At 49.5% G+C, this 20,797-nt stretch overlaps 1 protein-coding gene across 2 annotated transcripts; it reads left to right on the top strand.

The window, feature by feature from the left end:
• The first annotated feature begins 359 nt into the window (after positions 1-359).
• On the top strand, positions 360-19,616 carry KIF18B (kinesin family member 18B). 2 transcript variants are annotated; one of them, XM_070393106.1, is made up of 15 exons: positions 360-455; positions 8,500-8,826; positions 9,464-9,621; positions 9,920-10,024; positions 10,211-10,321; positions 10,401-10,598; positions 10,754-10,930; positions 11,563-11,637; positions 11,812-11,912; positions 12,317-12,503; positions 12,853-12,980; positions 15,986-16,191; positions 16,402-16,924; positions 17,887-17,976; positions 18,446-19,616. In XM_070393106.1, the coding sequence occupies exons 2-15, from the start codon at positions 8,508-8,510 to the stop codon at positions 18,534-18,536; spliced, it is 2,469 nt and encodes an 822-aa protein (XP_070249207.1). In that variant the 5' UTR covers positions 360-455; positions 8,500-8,507; the 3' UTR covers positions 18,537-19,616. The 2 variants fall into 2 exon arrangements, with proteins under 2 accessions (XP_070249207.1, XP_070249208.1); XM_070393107.1 differs by lacking the exon at positions 9,920-10,024.
• Positions 19,617-20,797: the final 1,181 nt, after the last annotated feature.

The following is a 20,797-nucleotide window of genomic DNA, read 5'->3' as shown; positions in this document are numbered from 1 at the left end:
ATGCCCACAGTAAAAGCAGATTTGAAAACGGGTTTGATGTCTCGTTGCTGCAACTGGTGATGAATCCCGTCCCAGGGACAACAGAGACGTCCCCCCATCTACCCTCCACCCCCGGATCTCAAACGCGCGCTGGTTACTGCCGGTCGGTGTAATCCGTCCAGCCGCGGAGCCTGTCTCGAACCTGCCTGCCGGCAGTTACGGGAAGTGCGCACGCGCACTGCTGGCGGCGCCGGTCCTTTGTTACTTAGGAAACAGCCAATCAGCGACGCGGGCGTTGACCAATGGGAAGCGCGGATGAACCGACCCGGCTGATTTGAAAGCGCGGCGCGGGCGGTGGTTTTTTGGGGGGGAAGGGGAGCTTGTGGGGCGCACTGTCGGGTGGCCCCGGGCTCCGGTTTGCGGCCGAGGGACCCGGTAGCGAGCGGCAACAACCGGCGGCAGGGAACCGACGAAAGGTAAGCGCTCCCGCGGCCTCCTGAGCGCAGGTCTGGAACGCTCAGCCCCAGCTGCCGAGGGCGGCAGCCCCAGCCCGCCCTCTTTAGAGCGAGATTCCCAGGGGCAACGTGGAGACCAAGCAAGGTCCGTATGGTCTCCAGGGAACCGGACAGGGTCGGTGCCGGAAGCATGGCGCTTCCTTACACAGCTGCGCAGGAGATCGAGACTCCTCTGCTCATTTGTGCGGGAACTGGATGTGTCCGCCCATCTGCACGGGGCCCGGCCCTCTGGACAGCCGCTCTGTGAGAGGTCCTCCCGCCCGTGTGTGAGAGAGAATTGGGTCTTCCTGAACACTAGATCTGGAGACCTGGGACCCCTGCGCATCTGTGTGGGGTAGCTAAAGCCCTCTGCACACATCTCTGCCGGAGAACCGATGGCAGAGCTTTGCCAGCGGCCGGAACTTAGTTAATGAGTTACTTACTATAGAGGTAAAGTTTGAAGGAAGGAATGGATGGAAGAACATCTGTATGGTTAGGCCATGCTTTCTGCTACTGCTGCTAGGATGCCTTCCCTTAGCGTTGACTCTTGAAGGTGGTAAAGTAACTTGGAAAAGATGAAGCCTGGTCTCTGCCGCGGGAAACAGGGGCTTTTACTGAAGACGGTATTTTTGGCATCTTGGGAAAATGTTGTTTGTCATGTTAGTCCTAATAATAATCCTATTAATAATGGCTAACATTCTTTAGCACTTACCATGTTTGAATGAACTTAGTTAATTCTCACAACAACTCTATTGGATAGGTGCTAATATTATTTACTTTTTACAGACTGGGAAACAGAGAAGTTGAGCCTAGCTCAGGGGAGAAAGTCTACATTTTTCTGAATGAGCTTCTTCTCAGTATTACACTGTTTTCTCCAATCTTTTCCAATTCTATTTTCTCGGCCTCACCACATCCCATGCTTCAACTACCAATGTATCCAGTCCTTCTCTACCTATTTCATTGTTGAATTAAGGTATCTCAGTTTGTTGGTCTTTATATTATCCAACCCAGCTCCATTTATACTTTTTTCAAAAAGAGTATACAAGTGGCATATTTAGGGTATTCATAAAAATTGCCTCTATCTGGCCACAAAACAAGTTTAAACAATTATCAGAGTTCAACTCATATTCTCTTTCCACAAGCAATTAGTTAAAAAGACAAAAGAAAGAGAAATTAAAACAAACCCATATTTTAGATCTTTTTAAAAAACCCACTTAACTCAGTTAAATGGGATATCATAATTGTAATTAAAAGATAATTAGTATGGAACAGTGAAAATACTATTTACAAAACGTGTGGGATACAGTTAAAGCAATATTTCTAAGGTAATTTATAGTCTTAAGTGTTTACATTTCAACTTTTTTTTTAAAGCTGAAAGTTAGTGAGGCAAATACACAACTTTAATAAGATAGAACAATAGAATAAATGTGTAGGAAATAAAAAGGAGTTAAGAGCAGAAAATAATGAAGTAGAATTTTATTACATAATAGAGAGGTTTAACTTAGCCAAAATCTGCATCTTTAAAAAGACTAATAAAAAAAGCCAAACCTCTAGCAATAAAGAAACATAGAAAAATGTTCTTAAGCATGAAAATAGAGACATAACTTCAGTTACTGAGAAATTAAAAGAGAGAGAACAAGTTTAATGGAACACCCTTTTTAACAATGCTTTTGGACAGTTTTCTAGGAAAAAAACCACAATTTACCAAAATTGATTTAAGCAGCTCTGAAAATGTTGAACAAACTTAGGGCCATTGAGGAAATTAAATTAGTTTAAAATGTACTGATACATCCATCAAAGACAACAGCCAGGCCCACATGGCTCAGTGGTTGAGCATCGACCTACGAACAAAAAGATCACAGTTTGATTCCCGGTCAGGGCAAATACCCAGGTTGTGGGCTAGATCCCCAGTATGTTGTGTGCGAGAGGCAGCTGATCGATGACTCTCTCTAATAATTGATGTTTCTATCTCTTTCTCCCTCTCCCTTCCTCTCTGAAATCAACAACAACAAACCCTACCACCCTGGCCTGTTTGCTCAGTGGTTAGAGCATTGGCCTATGCACTGGAGGGTCTTGGGTTTGATTCCGGTCAAGGGCACGTATCTGGGTTGTAGGTTCAATTCCCTACCCCAGTCGGGGTGCATGTGGGAGGCAACCAAATGATGTGTCTCTCTCACATCTATGTTTCTCTTCTTTCTCTCTCCCCTTCTCCCCCTTCCACGCTCTCTAAAAATCAATGAAAAAAAGTATCCTTGGGTTAGAATTAACAGAAAACAAACAAATAAAAAAGCAACCTACCAAACTCAACCAGAAATTTATAAGCAATTAGAAGAAATTATTCTAATCTTATATAAACTACCCCCCCCAAATAAAAACCAAGAAAACATTTCCAGTCTCTTTTGTGATACTAAAAATAAGCCCCCCAAAAATGATAAGCCAATCTCTTTTATAAATGTAGTTGTAAAAAAATATTAAATATTAACAATCAGGAATCAGCAATGTGTATTAAAAAATACATTATGACCAAACTGGGTTTATTCCAGGAATATGAGAACGGTTTAACATTAGAAAATCTACCAATACAATTTACATAACTATAGATTAAAGGAGAAAACGTATTCTATTAGGCACAGAAATAGAATTCAATAAAATTCAACACCCATTCATGATTTTTTTTTCTAATTTGGTAAACTAGAAATAGAGGTAAATTTTCTTAAACCAACACCAAGTGAAATAATAGGAGCATTCCTTATAAAATCAGCAAAAAGGCAAGATTGTCCACTCTTGCTGCCTCTATTCAATAGTGTACCAGAGATCCTAGCTATAACTATAAGACAAGAGAAATAAATAAAAATAAAATTAGGAACTAGCAAAATTGTCATCAGCTACATCTTATGATTGCTTATTAAACACACACACACACACACACACACACACACACACGAGAACACAGCTCTTCTCTTCGCAACCAACCATAGAAAGAACCAGTGGTCTTTGGATGTTGCCCTGTAGGTACTAGGGTGAGGGGAGGCAGAAGCCACAAAAGCACAGCTACGGGGCAGAATGGTCTGGTACAAAGCGTATTGATGGCCTCTGCTGACAGTCTGGACAAGGTCAAGTTCTGACCTTGCTACTTACCATCCATGTGACAAATTCCTTATTGAGCCTACGGATCTAACTACAGAATGAGAATGTTGTGAGAGTGAAATGGCGCCCTTTGTAAGGCATTTAGCACAGGGCCCGATACATAGTAGGCACTCAATAAATGTTAGCTATCATAGTAATTACTTTTAGACTTTTGGATTCCGATTGTGCCCTTCTCTGGCCTTTATTCACCCATAGGATAAGTATGATAGAGCCTTCACTGCATGCTGGATCCGGTGCCTAGGCATCTGGGGTGCACAGATTGTATCAGAAGAGGGTTCTGCTCTTTTGGAGCGTAAGGACAAGAAACACAGTGTGTGCGAGTTATGAAGGAGCAACGAAGGGGACTACAGCAATCCCTTTAAAAACAGAATATCCAAGGGCTAGGCACCGCCTGCCTTCCCAGCTCTCGATGTCTGCAGGCGGATCCCCTCCAGTCCTCAGAAATTCTTCTCTCGCGGCTTCTGAGGAGTTTGGTCTTGTTCCGCCTGTCCCTTTGAGGGGAGCAGAGGAAGCTATCCTGAAAACAACTGTATCTTGGCTTCCCATTCCCAGCTCGGCAGTGAACTAGCCTCTGGGTTTTAATGAGCTGCCCTGGGTTAGAAACAGGACGTGACTGTGGCTGGCTCAGAACCCTGAAGATCTTATTAAAGAATCATCTCCCTCGTACTTTTGGGCTGAAATGCTCTTTCCAACTGAGGATCAAAGCAAACTTGACAAACGTTCTCTCATTAATCTCCCCATCCCCCCGGGGCGGGAGTAGATCTGTAGCTGTTCTCTCTGCCTCTCAAAGGGGGGAAGCACGGATGCGGTGTGGCTGGTGGACAGACCTCCCACCAGTCCGATGCCGAGCAGCGGACCAGGACCCTGGTGTCCTAGCCGCAGCCATGCCAGGTGTCACCCCCCACCCCCAACCCATGCCCCTAGCGCGGTTTCAGAGAGGAGGAAAACATCTCATTAGGCAAACAGTCTGCCTCGCTGGCCCTCAGGAAGCGGAGAGGAGAGAACTGTAAAGGTTACACGCACTCCGCTGCCAGTGCCCTTTTTAATTTCCTGCTTAGAATGTTAGGCTGCTCTGTCGCTGCTCCTCAGCTGAAACCCTCCCTGTGGGGAGCTGGGACTGCCATTAAGGCAGCCAGTGTAGACCCAGGCTGTGGGGCCAAGCAGCCTCTGCCTTCTCTTCCCTGGGCGAAGGGTGATTGTGGGGAGGGAATTGCGAGGATGGGAGACAGGAATTCTCTCTGAGTGTTGAAAATTAGGTACAGTCCATATAGCTGAAACTGTTTGCATAATACGTTACGCTAGTTACATAAAAGCGATTATAATGATTAAAAAACATAAGGGACTATTCCAACAATGTGATCATGAAAGCATAATATATAATAGCCTTCATTATAAGGCTGTATGCAGACTCTGCAGTCAAGACTGCCTGGGTTGGAACCAGGCTTCATCACTAGCACTGGGATCCTGGGCAAGCTGCTTAACCCTCTCAGTCTCAATTTGCTCATTGAAAAATGAGTTTAAGAATAGTATCTGTTTGTGGGATTGTGATGGAGATGAAAGGAGATTCTACTCGTAAGGTGCTTAAACAGTCCCTCATCAGTTGCAGTCCAATTGCTGGAACAAGAAAAAAAATTATGCACATGTAAAAAGATTATTATTGGCCAGGCCAGTGTGGATCAGTGGTTGAGCACTGACCCATAAACCCAGGAGGTCATGGTCCAATTCCTGGTCAGGGCACATGCCGGGGTTGCAGGCTCAATCCCCAGTAGGGGGTGTGCAGGAGGCAGCCATCAATGATTCTCATCATTGATGTTTCTATCTTCTCCCTTCATATATGTATATGAAAAAATATACATATAGATTTTTATTGGTTGATATCTTTGTTTTGTATAGGGAGAAATTAAGAAGTTTGGAGGTGGGGACAGGAGTTTCAAATCAGCTCAATTCTGCCTCATTCTCTACCCCCCCTAAGATCCCCCCCAAAAAAACCCAAACATGAGTTCTTCCCTGTAGTATTAGGTAGAAATTCCAGTTTTCTTTCCTGAATGACCTTGGTCCTGTCAGCGGAACCTGGAAAAGCACTCATCTGTTCATATCCCCAGGAACAGCCCCTTACTCCTGTTAACATTCCCTAGAGCTGGGTTGAACTTTTCCAGGATATCTGTGACTCCTGCATTCCAAAAATTCCATCTCTACCCTTGGTAGGCTGGCTTGAAGGAGAAATGAAAAAAACAAGGAGAGAGGTCCGAGGGGAATACGCGAGGGAATAAGCAAATAAGTGTTTGGAATTATTGCCAGGTCAACATTAGGAAATCTGTTCATGTCACCCTCTACATTAACAAATTAAAGGAGAAACACTGTGATCATCTCAGCTAGTGCCAAAAAAGCATCTGATAAAATTTAACACCCATTCCTAATGGACAGTGAAGGGTGGGGAACTAAAGATAGAAGAGCTAAAAATAGAAAATCACTGTCATTATTTGCAAACTATACCATCATTTAATTGAAAAACCTAAGAGAATCAATGACAGTCTATTAGAACTAATAAGGGAGTTCAGTAACGTGGCCAGATACAAGATCTGCATACAGAAATTGGTTGCTTTCCTATATTCTGGCAAAATGAATTAGAAAATGCAATTTTTAAAGGAGCCTATTCACAATATAATAAAGACTATACAATAACTGGTAATAAGGCTGTCAAGAAATACACAAAACTCAAATGAAGAAAACGATAAAATTTTACTGAGGATTATAAAGTTGTGAATAATGAAAAGAGATACTATGTTCCTAGATGGGAAGACTTAATATTATGAAGATGCCAATTCTCTTCATATTAACCTATAAATTCGAAGTACTCCAATTAAAGTCTTAGCAGGATTTTTCCTAGAATTCTATAAGCTGATTCTAAAATTATATGGCAGACAAGATGCTTAAGAATAGCCAAGAAAAAGAACAATGAGGTGAGATATTATAGAACCACAATAATTACAACAGTGAGTTATTGGGAAAGGAATAGACACATCAGCAGAACAGGATGGAGAGTCCACAAACAGATTCACGTTTACAGGAGAATTTAGTTATGTTAAATGTAGCAGTTGAAATTGGTATAGAAAGAATGCACTATTTAGCCCTGGCATGGTAGCTCAGTTGGTTAGAGAATTGTCCTGATACACCAACGTTGCGAGTTCAATTTCTGGTCAGGGTGCATACAAGAATCAACCAATGAATGTATAAATTAGTGGAGTGGCAGGTCGATGTTTCTCTCTCTCTCTCTCTCTCTCTCTCCTTCCCTCCCTTCCTCCCTTCCCTCCCCCTTCCCCTCTTGCTCTAAAATTTAAAAAAATACAGTTTTTAATAAATGATCTTGAGATGATTGCTTACCATTTGAAAAGAAATCTAGAAACCTCACACCATTCCCAAAAAAATAAATCCAACTTTATAAATACCTAAATTTAAAAAGTAAAATGTATTAGATAGAAATATAATAAAAGTGGTTATTACCTTGGGGAAGGAATGTCTTCTTAAATATGACAAAATCAGAAAAGAAAATTTGACACGTTAGACGATTTAAAAATTTAAAGCTTCAGCATGGTCAGGGTAGGGTTTTTTCTAAGAATGCATGGTTGGTTTGATACCAGGAATACTATCAAATAATTTACTACTTCAACAAAATAAAGGAGAAGAAACATATTAGGAGATGCTGAAAGCATTGGGTAAAATTTTAGACCTTTCTAATAACCACTCTAAGTAAAATAAGAAAAGAAAAAATTACTAGTATAATGACTATATATCCAAAAATAATTTCTAAGTAGTGAAGCACTAAAGCCATTTCCTTTAAAATAAAAAACAAGACAGAGATGCTCATTGTCATCATTATTATTCAACATTGTTTGGAAGTTCTAGGGATTGCAATAGACAGGAAATAAAATATTTGGTATAGAGAGAATAAAGGTAAAAAAATATATTTTCTTTTCTGATATATAATTGCATACTCTGAAAAACCCAATAAACCCTAATTTTAAAAAACACACACACAATTGGAATTAATAAGAGAGTTTGAGGGTGGTAGTTATAAGGCAAATGTATAAAAATCAGACGTGTTTCTCCATACTAGCAATTACCACCTGGAAATAGAAATGGGGGAAGCTGTTCCATTCATAAGAGTGATTAAGTCCATAAAGTTCTTGGGAATTGCATTAAAAGGGCAATTACATAGCTATCTGAAGAGAAAGAAAACTATAAAATCTTATTGAGGGACATAAAAAATATCTGAACAAATAGAAAGGCAATAGCCATGTGTTTGCATGGAAAGGTTTAATATAAAATAAATATGCAAATCTAATACCATTCCAGTTTTAATTCCAATCAGGTTTTTTTGTTGTTGTTGTGGGGCGAGGAATAGGATGTGTTCTGGGTTGGGGATGGAATTAATAAAATTTTCTTAAAGTCAAATAGAACAATAAATGTCTGAATATAGCCAGGAAAATCATGAAAAAGAAAGACTAGTGGAGGGGGAGGGTGGTCTTGCCTTATTAGATGAAAAGCATACTGTAAAAGAACAGAATGGAAACAGTGTGGTGTGAGCACAAGAACAGACAGACCAGTGGAACATTACAGAAAGCCCAGCAATAGGCCTCTGGGAAAAAGATAGCCATTTGGATATGACAAACATGGTTTTCAAGTGGGAAAGAGATATTTATTAGTAATTGGTGCTGGCACCAATATTCTTACTCTCTTGAGATATAAAACAGATCAGCTGTTGGGGTGGGGGTGGAAGGAGGCCTGAATGCTAGACTGAGGGGGCAAGCCTCCCTTCCTGGTCATCTCCTCTGGAGCCGGGGGTCGGATTGGTCCTCATATCCATTGTGTCTCTGCCCAGGTGTTGCCATGGTGATGGCCGTGGAGGACAGCGCGGTGCAGGTTGTGGTTCGGGTCCGACCCCCCACCCCACGGGAGCTAGAGAGCCAGCGGAGGCCTGTGATTCAGGTGGTGGATGAGCGGGTGCTGGTGTTTGACCCTGAGGAGCCCGATGGGGGCTTCCTCGGCCTGAAATGGGGCAGCGTCCATGACGGCCCCAAGAAGAAGGGCAAAGACCTGACCTTCGTCTTTGACCGGGTCTTTGGCGAGGCGGCCACGCAGCAGGATGTCTTCCAGCACACCACCCACAGCATCCTGGACAGCTTCCTCCAGGGCTACAACTGCTCCGGTGAGAATCTGGGCAGGGAGCGGGGAGAGTCCTGGTTGGTAGCTGCCTTGCCTCCCTGCTTCCCTCTCAGGGTTTTATGTGCCTTCTGACAGGGGTCCCCTCCCCCTCAGCTGGGCACTTGTTGAGAAGGGCTCTGGCCCTTGCATTCTCTGTGGGTCCCCCATTCGTCCTTCTCCTGCGTGTGAGGTACTCTCCTGGGCACTGGGATGCAGTAGCAGATCAGACAGACATGGCTCCTGTCCTCTTGATATTTACAGTCTCGGGGCGGGGCGGGGGTGGGGGGAAGGGAAGAAGCCACTAATCAAAATCACACTCACAAGTTGTGGTTATAAACTGAGGTAAGTGATGGAAGGGAAAGAGCCCTGGGCCTTCAGCAGAGGAGAGGGCATCCCTGCGGAAGGGAGATGCCACACCCACCATGGAGACCCCTTTGCCCTAGAATTGGCAGACCTATAGGGAAGCCAGGGCGTAGATGTGGGGATCTCAAGCTGCATTGCTAGCATGGCGGATGTGAGTGATTGGAAGCAGATGGAAGGCAAAGGAAGGGGGTGGGGAGGCAAGGGTGAGCTGGGTAGAAATGCACAGGGGGAGCCACTAGAAAGGTAGGTCTGGCCCTACTCCCCACTCTCCCCTGCAGTGTTTGCCTATGGGGCCACTGGGGCCGGGAAGACACACACCATGCTGGGAAGAGAGGGGGACCCCGGCATCATGTACCTGACCACCATGGACCTGTACAGGCGGCTGGAGGCCCGCCAGGAGGAGAAGCAATTCGAGGTGCTCATCAGCTACCAGGAGGTAGGGCTGTCGCCTCCCTGGGACTGGGCGACCCATCCCTCATTCTCACAACCACCTCAAGAGGGAGTGGAGTGGCGTAGTGGGGGAGAGGGTGGTAGGAAATAGGCAGATGGGGCCCCAGTGAGAGCCCAGAGGGCAGAAACAGCTCAGAGAGAGACTATGTGTGAACTAAACCTGCTCTGTCACTTAATGCCATCCCGCCATCCCGCAAAACAAGCTCAGCCCTCCCAGCCCCTAGGGGACAGGTTTCCGAGGGGCCCTGTCCCTCAGGTCTCCGCCTTGCTCCCTTTCTCCTCAGGTGTACAATGAGCAGATCCACGACCTTCTGGAGCCCAAGGGACCCCTTGCCATCCGTGAGGATCCCGACAAGGGGGTGGTGGTACAAGGACTTTCCTTCCACCAGGTGTGACATTGGGCTCGGGTGGCATGAGCAGTCCCGTTGGTCCTGCGAAGTTCCCTCGCCAGGCAGTTGGCTCTGCCCCGTATCCCATGCGGTGCTGGTGACTTGGGTTCTGAAGATCAGCCCTCCTGCTGGGGGAAGTCCTGGTCGGGGAAACCACAGCTCCTTTCCTGGTCATCTCCTCTGTAGCCAACCTCAGCTGAGCAGCTGCTGGAGATGCTGACCAGGGGGAACCGTAACCGCACACAGCACCCCACTGACGCCAACGCTACTTCCTCCCGCTCCCATGCCATCTTCCAGGTGAGAGGGGTCATGGGTCGGAGCCTGAAGACGGGCTCCTGATGCCCAGCTCCCCCTCACCCCTGCCCCTTGCCCCCAGATCTTCGTGAAGCAGCAGGACCGTGTTCCAGGTCTGACCCAAGCCCTTCAGGTGGCCAAGATGAGCCTGATTGACCTGGCTGGCTCGGAGCGGGCATCCAGCACCCACGCGAAGGGGGAGCGGCTGCGGGAAGGTGCCAACATCAACCGCTCCCTGCTGGCCCTCATCAATGTCCTCAATGCCCTGGCCGATGCAAAGGTAAGGCTGCACAGACCCAGGGTTCCCCACAGGACAGCCCCTGATGCCCAAAGCCGAGGGTTCCTCCCTTCAGCCCTGGACCAGAGGCTGCCAGGTCCCAGCCTGGGTCTGCCTAGTCCAGCCACCTCACCCCAGGCCCACTCGCTGCCCACCAGGGTCGCAAGTCTCATGTGCCCTACCGGGACAGCAAGCTGACCCGCCTGCTCAAGGACTCCATTGGGGGCAACTGCCGCACAGTGATGATTGCTGCCATCAGCCCCTCTAGCCTGACGTATGAGGACACGTACAACACCCTCAAGTATGCCGACCGGGCCAAGGAGATCAAACTTTCGGTGCGTGCAGCCTGACCTGGGGGAGTCCCCAGGCTGGGAGGAGGAAGGGGCAGGCTTCCTCCAGTGCATGGAACAAGGCAGAGGGAAGACCTTCCCGAGCCTCTGTCTTCAGGGAAACTGTGGTAGAAGTGACCCAGTCCCTGCCCTTGGGAAGACCTCAGGTGGGGGAGAGACAGGACGGTCTCCAAGACTTGAAAAGAGAGTAAAATACGGCATTGGACGACGGAGGCAGAATCGTCTCCAGAGGGAGGCAACTGCAGGGTGTGGCTGAGTGTTGGCCAGTGATCTTTTCCAGACTTGCTTTTAGCAGCAAAACAACATAAACACCAACACGTAACACAGATAAGGGCAGAGCGGCGCTGGTTTCCCCTGCCGCCTCCAGGAGCTCTAGCTCTCCCGGGGCTGCCTGGTGAGTGCGTTGGTCAGGTGGTCAGGCGTCTTGGGTTCAAGGGCAACCTCTGCCCCCTGCTGTGGTGTCAGGCAAGCCACTGACCTTCCCAAGTCTGTTTCCCTAGTTGTGAGTGAGTCACGGGAATATGAGTGAGGTGCCTGGCACAATGCCTGGCCTTTTGCAGTGGTGGCTGAAAGCTACTTTGAATGAACAAACATCTCTCCCTGTGTCCCCGTCTCAGCTGAAGAGCAATGTGGTCAGCCTGGACTGTCACATCAGCCAGTACGCCACTATCTGCCAGCAGCTGCAGGCTGAGGTGAGGAGCCCGCCTGGGGAGCATGGCTGGGAGGCAGGGCGCAGTGGGGTGGGGGCAGGAGAACGAGAGACGGGAGCATCGGGGTGTGGCCAGGACTCTATGCCAGGGGGAGGGGGCAGCCCCTGCTTCCTTTGCTCACTTGGGATTCTGAGGAACTGGCTGTTTGGGTTCCAGGTGGCCAGTCTGAGGGAGAAGCTTCGAATGTATGAGGCGGGAGCCCAGGCCCCACAACAGGACCTCCCACAGCCCCCCAAATCGGGCACTCCACAACCACCGTAAGTTCTGTGGCCCATCCCTGCCTCATCCTTCAGTTCGGCGGGGAAAGATCCCCTTCTCCAGCTTCTGGAGGGCAAGGATGCCTTGCTTCTGTTCTGGCACCTGGAGCTAGGGGTTCCCACCCAGTGCCCAGCACACTGATTGGCACCTAGAATGCTCTGTGTCAAATGAGTAAATGATACCCCACCCTGTATAGGCAACATCTATTCAAAAGAAGGTACAGCTAAGAGGTTCGTGTCATTGTTTCCTAAACCAGAAAATTTCTGGCTCCTTCTGCCCCCCTCAGCTACTGCTCACTTGTTAACCAAGCATCCATCCTTCCGGGCTCTGTACCGCCTGCCCCCTCCCTGCTTTCCCCACCTGCCCCTACTTCCCGCCCCTAAACCTCTCATTTCCCCCTTAGCCTTTCCAGCTCCTCCCCACCATCTCATCTTCCCAGCCAGCCCCGCACCTCAGAGCTCCACCCAGGGTCTGCAGTCCTTCAAGAGGAAAGCCTGGGGACAGAGGTCCAGGTGGAGAGGGTCAGGGAAGGGAATTCTTCAGAGCAGGAGCAGCCCTCAGAGGACAAAGACAAAGACCCGGCCAAAGAGGTAGGACTTAGAGCTGGTGGAATATTCGAGGAAATCCCTCTCCGACTCACGGAGTCCCTTCAGGCCCAGGTTCTCTACCTGGAGGTCACATCTTAGTCATTGGAGGCTTTCAGGTCCTGTCTGAGGAGAGCTGTTCTGTCGGATCCTGTGTGTCTGGAAGTGAGGAGGGTGTGCTACCATCAGGAGAGCAGGCAGGGAGGATGGAGATTGGGAGGAAGAAAAGCCAGACAAGGACCTGGACATTCCAGGAGCTGTCATCCCACTCTTGGAGGGGAAAGGTTTTAGAAGCTGCGTCCATAGGGAGGGCGGTCATCACGGGCCCTCTACCCATGACTTCCTTCCTCTTCAGGTTCCGATCCGGGTGTCAGAACAGAGCCTCCGACAGTCCCGGCTGGAGTCCCCTGGCCTGACCCTGGAGGCCAAGCAAGTCGTGGGCCACCTCTCACCACAGAGCCTGGAAAGGGACCGTTATAAGCAGTAGGTATCCTCTTACTCTTCTCTGGGCTCCAGCCTCCTGGGGTGGGAGTTGGTGCTAAGTCACAAAAGCTCTGGTTCTGCTCTAGTTAAGAGTCAAATTTTTTCAGCATTGTCCATTATCTGCATTTTAAAAAATTTAATAAATTTTTATTGATTTCAGAGAGGAAGGGGGGGGGGGAAGAGACAGAGACATCAATGATGAGAGAGAATCATTGATTGGCTGCCTCCTGCACGCCCCACACTGGGGACTGAGCCTGCAACCCAGGCATGTGCCTTGACCGGGAATCGAACCGTGACCTCCTGGTTCCTAGGTCGATGCTCAACCACTGAGCCAAGCCGCCGGTTGGCCATTATCTGCTTTTAACAACTCGATATTATCACCTACTCTATTTATTTATCCTCTCTCTGCTTACACCTCCACATAGCTGGCAGCCCAACAAAAGGGAAGCAAAACACCAAATTCCATTGGGATGGCTGGCAAGCACCCCCTTAGGGCAGGGCCCCTGGGCTAGTGCTTTGCTTTCCAGTCTGAGGGCCAAGCTGCCTGCCCGTGCTCAGCAGGGAGGGAGCTGCCAAGAGAAGTCAGGTGGCAGGCTGAGGGAGGGGCAGCCTTCCTGAGTCAGGTGTTTACCACGCCTCCTCATCCACAGACTGGCTGTAGCCATTTCTCCTCAGAAGTAAATACAAACCACCACCCAAAGCCAGGGAGATAGATTTCGGACCATTATTTCTGTGCTTAATAGAGAGGTGCTGCTAATATTTTTTTCCCTTGGCCCCCCAGAACATAAATCCCCTGCCACTTAGCTCTGCTGCTGCCAACCCCACTCCGCCCTCCCCAGCATGCTTCATGCTAGGCAATGTATTTAAAGCTCTGACAGAAGGGCCTGTTTAATTTTATTTCTTGTTGGGGAGTGTCTGTTTCCAACTCAGCAAAAATGCTGCAGCCTGAATAATCAGCAGCTTATTATCTGTCTCCTGCTGCTGACTCCCTGGGGCCCAGCAGTGGCAGGGACGCACTGGCGCGGTGTCCACTGGAGCCCAGGGAACAGCCACCGGCTCCCACTTATCACTCAGGGTCTCTCTGCCTGGTGACCCCCATTGCGAGGAGCCAGGACACCAGGGTTCTCACTCCTGCCGTGCTTCTGGTCTTGTGGCTTCTGACAGGTTGCTTCGGTCGTGACTGTGATTTGGGGATCACAGTCCTGATTATTCTCCCTATTCTTTGTGCTGAAGTACTAATAAAATGTGACAGAAGACCCCAAGTGTTAGGGGTTGCAGAACATTCTTGATCGCATCCATACTTGGAAAGACCGTCACAATCAGATCGTCGAAAATAATTTCTCTTTGTCTTTAGACTTGAGGCTCTGAGACCACCAGGGTACGGAGTCAATCTTAGATTTTCCAGTTCAGTGGTTTTCAGAATTTTTATTGCTGCCAAGTCCTTCAAATGAAATCTTACGCTGAAGTCTAATACGGAGAACAGATAAGGCAGAGTTGCTCCATTTAAAATGTCCTCAGATGGGCTTCTTCCAATCTAATTGGAAAACGCCTGACATAGACCAAGTGTCCATTCGTCAGATGGGGTACTGGGGCGCTTGCCCGGGGCCACACAACTACAGCGAGAGGGATGGGGCCAGACCTGCTCGTCTGACATCTAGCCAGTACATTTCTCCCAAACACCCACTTTCCTTAGTCGTCCAGTCTTTATATGTGTGGCTCAGGCGGATATGGAATGAGTTTCCACTGTGTCCTTTTTAATTTACATCCTGCCTTCTTTCACAAAGGCCTGGAGGCTGCTTTAGAAAATGAGTTTGGCTTCCCTGAGCACACACTGAGGGCAGAGGAGGAGGCTCAGAGGTGTCCGGGCAGGTAGTAGATTATGCTACCTGAGGATAAATCATTGGCCATGAATAATCCCCACCGAGATAATTGTGTTTTCTCTTTTATCGTAGGTGTGCCTGACAGAAAGGAAATTTGCTTTATTAGAATCTAAATTTACAACATCAATAATCGCATTACGCTCATAATTTCCCTTAAGTAGCCCCTCAGTGCATGTGAAGTATGCACTGATTCACGCATACTCTTCCAGCATCCCAGCCATGCAATAGAAAGCGCAGACTGCAGGTATTTTAGGGGTGCTCTCAGAACCCAGATCACACAGCCTATCTTATTTAATCTCCTCGTATCCTAACAAGGGAGATGGCATTATTTCTACTTTACAGGAAACAATAGCTAACTTTATAGTGCTCACTCTTGAGTACATATGCCAGGTATTCTTTTTTTTTTTCTTTTTTTTAAAAATTGATTTCAGAGAGGAAGAGAGGGAGAGAGAGATAGAAACATCAATGATGAGAGAGAATCATTGATTGGCTGCCACCTGCTCGTTCCACACTGGGAATCAAGCCCACAACCCGGGCATGTGCCGGGACCGGGAATCAAACTGTGACTTCCTGGTTCCTAGGTCGACGCTCAACCACTGAGCCACGCCGGCTGGGCACCAAGTATCGTTGAAACACTCTGTATAAAATAATTCATTTCATCTTCCCAACAATCTGATGAGGTGGGTTATCCCGTTTAAAAGAAGTGGAGACTGAGAGTGAGCAGGATCCAAACTCAGCAGGTGGGAGGCGTGGAACAGGGATTTGAGCTGCCCAGCTGGCAGTCTGACTTGAGCCTGGCTCTTCACCGCTACCTTTCTTCCGGCAAATGCACTTATTCAAGATCACTGCACCTTCTGAGTCCAAGGCCACTGAGCACCCTTTCCCTACTTCCCAGGTCACTGTCTTTGTCGGGAGGCATGTTTAGGTGGGTAAAGCCGCTCACCATTACCTGTGACCATCTCTGCCAACCTTGGTCTTCAGCAAGGATGTGGCATAGCAGGAGCCATAGCTGGGATGGTGGGGCTGCCAGCCCACCTGTGCTCCTCCCCACACCCGGAGCAATGGGGCGAGGACCCTGGCCAGCCGGGTCGGAGTAGGATGGGCATCCCCTTCTCTCTGTTCCAGGTTGGCGCTGAAGGTGCTGTGCCTGGCCCAGCGGCAGTACGCCCTGCTCCAAGCAGCCAACCTCCTGACCCCTGACATGATGGCAGAGTTTGAGACCCTGCAGCAGCTGGTGCGAGAGGAAAAACCTGGGCCTGGAACAGAGGCCTCCAGGACTCCTGGCCCAGCCAGGGAGGCACCTCTGTCTCAGAAGCTGTGTTCAGAGCCAAGTGAGTCTCGCCCCTGCTCTGCCTCTGCCTATTGGTGCCGAGGGGTAGCTGGGGCTTCAGGTGCTGGGATAGGACCTCTGGGATCACAGGGTGTGCAGAGAGGCCCCAGGAGTCCTGCATATCTCCCATGTCTCTCGCCCCAAATTCTAGAAACTTTACTTTCTTCTGCTCAGTCTCTGACCTCTCAACACCTTCCTTCTCTATACCCAGAGCCTCCAGGATACTCTGGCCCTGTGACCCGGACCATGGCAAGGCAACTGAGTGGCCTCATACACGGTCCGGAGGCCCCACCTGGGCCTGACAGCACCTCTGCCCAGGCAGCTCTGCAGTCCGTGGAGAAGAAGAGAAGAAGGAAACTGAGCCCCTCAGAGCAAGACAGTCACCAGGCCCCAAGGCCGGGGATCAAGCGCCAGCACCAGTCCTTCCTGCCCTGCCTGCGAAGGGGGTCCCTGCCTGAGACTCAGCCTTCACTCGGACCCACCACCCCCAAAAAGGGAAGGGTCGCCTCCCCCTGCCATTCCCCTCGCTTCTGCCCAGCCACAGTCATCAAAAGCCGGGTGCCTCTGGGCCCTTCTGCCCTGCAGAACTGCTCTACCCCGGTGGCCCTGCCCGCTCAGAACCTCAACATCACCTTTGATCTCTCCGAGGAGTCCCCCTCAAAGCTGGGTTTCCAGGAATGCGCTGGCTGGGAAAATGTGCCCCAGAACAGGCTGGATCAGCCCTTCATCCCCAGGTGAGTCTCCCCTCCTGGTCCTCCCATCCCTCCCAGCAGGGAGCCAGGGGTCAGTGAGGAACAGTGGTGCTGCCTGGAGGAGTGAAACACAGCCCAGCTCTTGGAGCCTAGACGTTTGCTGTCTCTTTCCCTTTGGTCTGACCGGGTCACTCCCTGGGCCCAGCAGGGCAGAGCATACAGTTTCAGGGAGGCATTGCTACTCTCAGGGCCCTGCCTTGTCTGTTTATTTCAAAGATGCCAGCTCTGTGCTGGTTTGTGGCACCCCATGAGTAGCTACAAATGGGACCCCCACCTGGGGAGGGTGAGCAGGGAGCAGGAATTCACAAGGGCAGTCCTGCCCTCTCTGTTCCTCTGCATCACTTGGGCCCTTTGCCCCGATTGGAGTTCTGTGTACCCCTGAGAAATACTTCTATCTGCCGCTGCCACCCCCAGATTTTACCCTCTAGCCTGGCATGTGGAACCAGGAGGGGGATCCTCAGAAAACGTTATTCAGCGCTTTTCAGAGAAGATGAAGCTCTTACCCGCACCTTCCACCACATGTCAGGGTAGGGGGACAGCAACCAGCTCAGGACAGTCCAAGGGCAAGAACAAGCGGCAGACACCCTGGATGTATGAGGCCAAGGGCGGCAGGCTGCCACCGCACCCCCCCCCTCCCGCAGCCCAAACCACCTCTCAGTGACAAGCTCCAAGCGGGCAGGTGGAAGGGTGAAATCGTTTGAACTCCGGTTCCCTGGACGCACCAGAAACTGACACCTGGATGTTCTCCCAGAACAGGCCTGTCACTCAGCTGTCAGCCCAGGCCGAGAGAGGCGGGGACAAGAACACACCTCTTAGTAGGAAGAAACCTCGGAGGTCATGTTGTCCACCTCCCCACCCCCCAAGCGGGGGCTGGAGGAAGGAGGCGCTGCAGCCTTTCCTGTTTCCCTCCTGACCTGCCTCCCTTCATCTTTCCCCTCCCTCAGTGGACCCGTGCCCCTGTTCACCACGAAGGGCCGCAAGCCAGCCTCTTCCTTCCCTGCGACCTCAGCCCGCAAGAAGAGGCGCCTTGTGAGGTGAGGCTGGGGAGGTGCTGGGGGGGAGAAGCTTTCACCAGGGCGGTGGGTGCCCGGGCCAACTGCAGGCCCCCACGTGTCTGGACAGCTTGGAGCCAGTAGCGGGAATCCCGCGAGCAGGGCCAGCGTCTGGATCTGACAGGTTCCCTTGGCCTTGCTGTTACAGGGTTATACTAGAGGCGAAGGGTAGCCACCTTCTTTGGTTAAAGGCCACAGGCCCCTCTTCATGAGAGAGGCGTTAGTGTTCACTGGTTAATCCAGGGAATGGACTCCTCAGCCCCTCACCTCTGCTTCCCTCCCAAACCCCACAAAGCTCCCCGCCCCACCCCTCTCACTCCCTCAGATCTGGCCTTGGAAGTACTTGTTGGTGCTCAAGGCTTGGGGTCCAGGTCCACCCACCCATCCCCACCTGTAGTCCAGGGGCACAGCTGTGACCTTCCTGCCTTCCCTCCTTCCTTCCTGCCCTCAGTTCCTCCATCGCCCGCCACAGCCGCATCGCCCGCCTCCCCAGCAGCACCTTGAAGAGGCTAGCGGAGTCCCTCACCGCCCCAGGTGACTAGCACTGGGAACAGGGATGGTCTCAGCCACTGTGACCGATGAAAACAGGAAGTAGGAAGTGACAAGGTGGGCAGAGACCCGAGGACCTGGGAGCAATTAACACCAACACCCTCTTCCTTTACTCACCCTCCTCTCCTAGTCATTCATTCTGCTACTCACGCTCTTATTAATCTCTTGTTATATTCAATTCTCAGCATGTATATATACATTTGTGAGTGTTAATGTGTTGCTATTTTAAAGGTGCTACCATCGTCGTCTCCCCGCCCTCCCTCCCCCCCAGTTTATAACACCCTCCCCGCAGGCAGGTGGCTGGAGGTCTTTGTTCCCCGTCCCCAGTCTAACACAGGGCTCTGTCTAATGATGGCAGAGGAGGAGGGATGACGAGGAGGAGGGGGCCTGGTGCGCAGCCCCAGCTTGGCTCTTCCTGGTTTTGAGGGAGGGACAGCTTCAGCCCCATCCCCCCAGCCTGGAGCAAAAGCCACAGTCCTGGTGACGATGCAGAAGATCAGTGGTGCCTTGATTTCCAAATAAAGACAGCTTCATGGTTTTTATCCTTATTGTAAACAGGCTACACACTCAGTGTAAACAGAAGTGTAAAGAAGAAAGGGAGCCCTGGCCCAATGGCTCAGTTTGTTGGAGTTTCGACCTATACACCAAAAGGTGGCGGGTTTGATTCCCCGTCAGGGCACATACCTAGATTGTGGGTTTGATCCCAGTTGGGGCATACAAGAGGCAGCCAATCGATGTTTCACTCTTCCTTACTCTCTCTCTAAATTCATTTTAAAAATGAATTTAAAAAACACCCATAATCCTTGGGTGAAGATTAACAACAACAAAACACCATTATTTAAAAAAAGAAGAAAGGGTGGGGGGTTGGGAGCGGCCAGGGAGAGGTCAATGGGGGAAAAAGGAGACTCATGTAATACTTTTAACAATAAAGAATTTAAATTTAAAAAAAGAAGAAGAAAGGGAAATTCAGCCTTAATACTGCCGCCTATAAAAGTTGTGAATACTTGTGTTTATATCCTCTGATCCATTATTTCTGCGTATATACATGTATATATAGATATATTTTTGTTACAATGACTAATAAACCATCTCTATCCTTGATGTATGTTTCTCTCTGTACACTCAGGTAGGATGGCGATACACCGTCCCTTTCTCACCTTCACTCTGTAAGACCTCAAGAAACTTTGAGTATGGAAAAGGTTTCCCTCTGCCTCCTCCTGCAGCCTCAGGTCTGCTCCCGGGTGGGTGAGGACACAGGTACACCTGGAGCCTGGCCTGTCCTCCTGTGGACAGTCAGGGAGAGCATCTTAGTGGTCCCCAGGTCTCAGGTGAGGCCCCAGGCTAAGTCCCAACAGGCTGGAACCCAGGGCAACCTTCCTCCCACTTGCTCCCCAAAGCCCCACTCCCCACCCTCATGGGGGCTTTCCTCTTTACTCACTTGGATTGTGACAGTTCAACACAAGTTTTCCTCTGTCTCCAGGGAAGACATGGCTGTCTGAATGAATGAATAGTGTAAACAAAATTACAGGAGTCCGTGTTTAACTCACTTCTGAAAACAAGCATGTTAAAGGTATTTAGCACATTGTGAGTGGTGTGTAAATAACGCCGCTAACTTCAAATGAGTCCTTGCTGTTTGGGGAGAGCAGCCTCCACTCTGGTGAGCTTCTCCCTGCTTGGTTTTGACTCCTTTTTCGAGGAGTGGTGAGGACACAAAGCCGAACTCTGAGTTCCTACCAGCTGCAGGCGTCTTCACACAACTTTGAGATCCTATGAGTCCTAATGAAACAGACTCAAAAAACACGCCCAGCCTGACCGTCGTGGCTCCGTGGTTGAGCGTCAACCTATGAACCGGGAGGTCATGGTTAGATTCCCAGTCAAGGCATGTGCCCAGGATGCGGGCTCGGTCCCCAGTAGAGGGCATGCAGGAGGCAGCTGATCAGTGATTCTCATCATTGATGTTTGTAAAGGTCTCTCCCTGTTCCTTTCTCTCTGAAATCAATAAAGATATATTTTTAAAAGGAAAAAAAGAAGCATGCCCAGAATTAGGCACCAAGTGGCATGTCAGGATTCAGACTGAGGTCTGGTCCTTTGCATGGCACCAAGCTGCTTCCCTTTAGAAGTGAACAGGCACCATTTTTTCCTGCACGCCTGGGGTTTCTCCTCTCCAATTAGTCTTAATGAGTTTCCCCCCCCTGTGTTCCATGATTCCCACAGAAGCCGTCACAGCTTCACATCTATAGCCCCCAGCAGGCTG

The sequence above is a fragment of the Myotis yumanensis genome, unplaced genomic scaffold, assembly GCF_028538775.1.
Source record: "Myotis yumanensis isolate MYYU_CA2020_CCGP unplaced genomic scaffold, mMyoYum1.0.hap1 SCAF_16, whole genome shotgun sequence".
NCBI lineage: Eukaryota > Metazoa > Chordata > Mammalia > Chiroptera > Vespertilionidae > Myotis > Myotis yumanensis.
This window is presented reverse-complemented; position numbering and strand designations above follow the sequence as displayed.